The following is a 1,191-nucleotide window of genomic DNA, read 5'->3' as shown; positions in this document are numbered from 1 at the left end:
TCTCCCTCTCTCTCTCTCTCTCCATCTCTGTATCTCTCTGTTTCTGTCTCTGTCTTTGTCTGGCTTCAAAGATACCACTTTTGGGTTTCATCTTTTTATTGGGACTGTTTCATAATATATGCTTTTAAAATTTTATTTTCACATACATGTACAGAGTAATTCTTGTTGAAGGTTGATTGATGCTCTAGTGTTTTTGGCTTCTACCTTTGTTTACTCAAACATGTATCATCTTATGTTACTCTCAAGTAACACCTCTAACCTTCGGCAATTATGTGACCTAATTGTGTTAAAAGAGCTGTAAAACTCTTACTTAATCTAAACGAAACCTTTTTATCCTGTGGCAGGTGGGAGACACCCCACTGGGATCATCACTCCTCTCTATATTGTACAGCCTGTACCAGATTGACGTCAACAGTCCTCACTGGTGAGTTACCGTTGTTGTTGTTGTTGCTGTGTGTGAGGTAGCCTATCCGTTCGAATGTTTGGAGCCCCAAAGAGCGTGCTCTTCGCCAGGAACATCGCTTCTGGTTGGCAAATAATCAGGGCCTCAAGTGTTTATTTATGCTCTGCAGTGAACCTCATTGTTTCTACCTTATCTGAGGCACAGGCTCGATCTACGATTCATGATTGTTTCTACGAGCTTCCCCTAATCTTCATGTTGCTGTTGTTGTTGTTGGGGTTTTTCTTTGTTTTTGTTTTGTATTTTTGTTTTATTTAGGGGGAGTTGGAGTGTAGATATGTAATTCCTAGGGACATTTTTGTTTTTCAATTTTTTTAATGCTATTGTTGATTTTCATTTTACCCTGATGGATATTTCACCTCACTTCATCAAATCTCACCTAAAAAATCATTCTATCTCACCCTCATCTTGCCCCATCTCTCCATATTCCATACCATCAAACCACCATCCCATCTCACTATATCCCATATATTCTAATCTCCATCTCGTCTCACTATAAACATTCCCACCCCCCTTCCTCCCATGGGTGGTTGGCGGGTGCTGAGATAAGGTTTGCTCCATTTTTCCTGTCAAACATCTATCACCCTGATCTCTTCTCCTTCTTTTGTGTCTTTGTTACTCTCTCGTAATACCTCTAATCTTCGGCTCCTATATGGCCTTATTGTGTTGCAAGTGCTGTAAAATGCTTTACTAAATTTTTAAAAACCCTCCCTCCCTCCCACTCTTCCCCT

The 1,191-nt window shown here is 40.2% G+C and overlaps 1 protein-coding gene across 1 annotated transcript in view; it reads left to right on the top strand.

Moving 5' to 3' along the window:
• LOC101859682 (inverted formin-2) overlaps positions 1-1,191 on the top strand; it is a gene marked incomplete in the record, with an annotated part of 36,035 nt that overhangs the window by 21,256 nt on the left and 13,588 nt on the right. Inside the window, 1 exon segment of the mRNA XM_035973386.1 lies at positions 345-424. Within this exon segment, the coding sequence (XP_035829279.1) occupies positions 345-424 (80 nt within the window).

This window comes from Aplysia californica, unplaced genomic scaffold, assembly GCF_000002075.1.
Source record: "Aplysia californica isolate F4 #8 unplaced genomic scaffold, AplCal3.0 scaffold01187, whole genome shotgun sequence".
In the NCBI taxonomy this organism is placed as follows: domain Eukaryota; kingdom Metazoa; phylum Mollusca; class Gastropoda; order Aplysiida; family Aplysiidae; genus Aplysia; species Aplysia californica.
The sequence above is the reverse complement of the archived record's forward strand: the minus strand, read 5'-3'. Positions and strand labels throughout refer to the sequence as shown.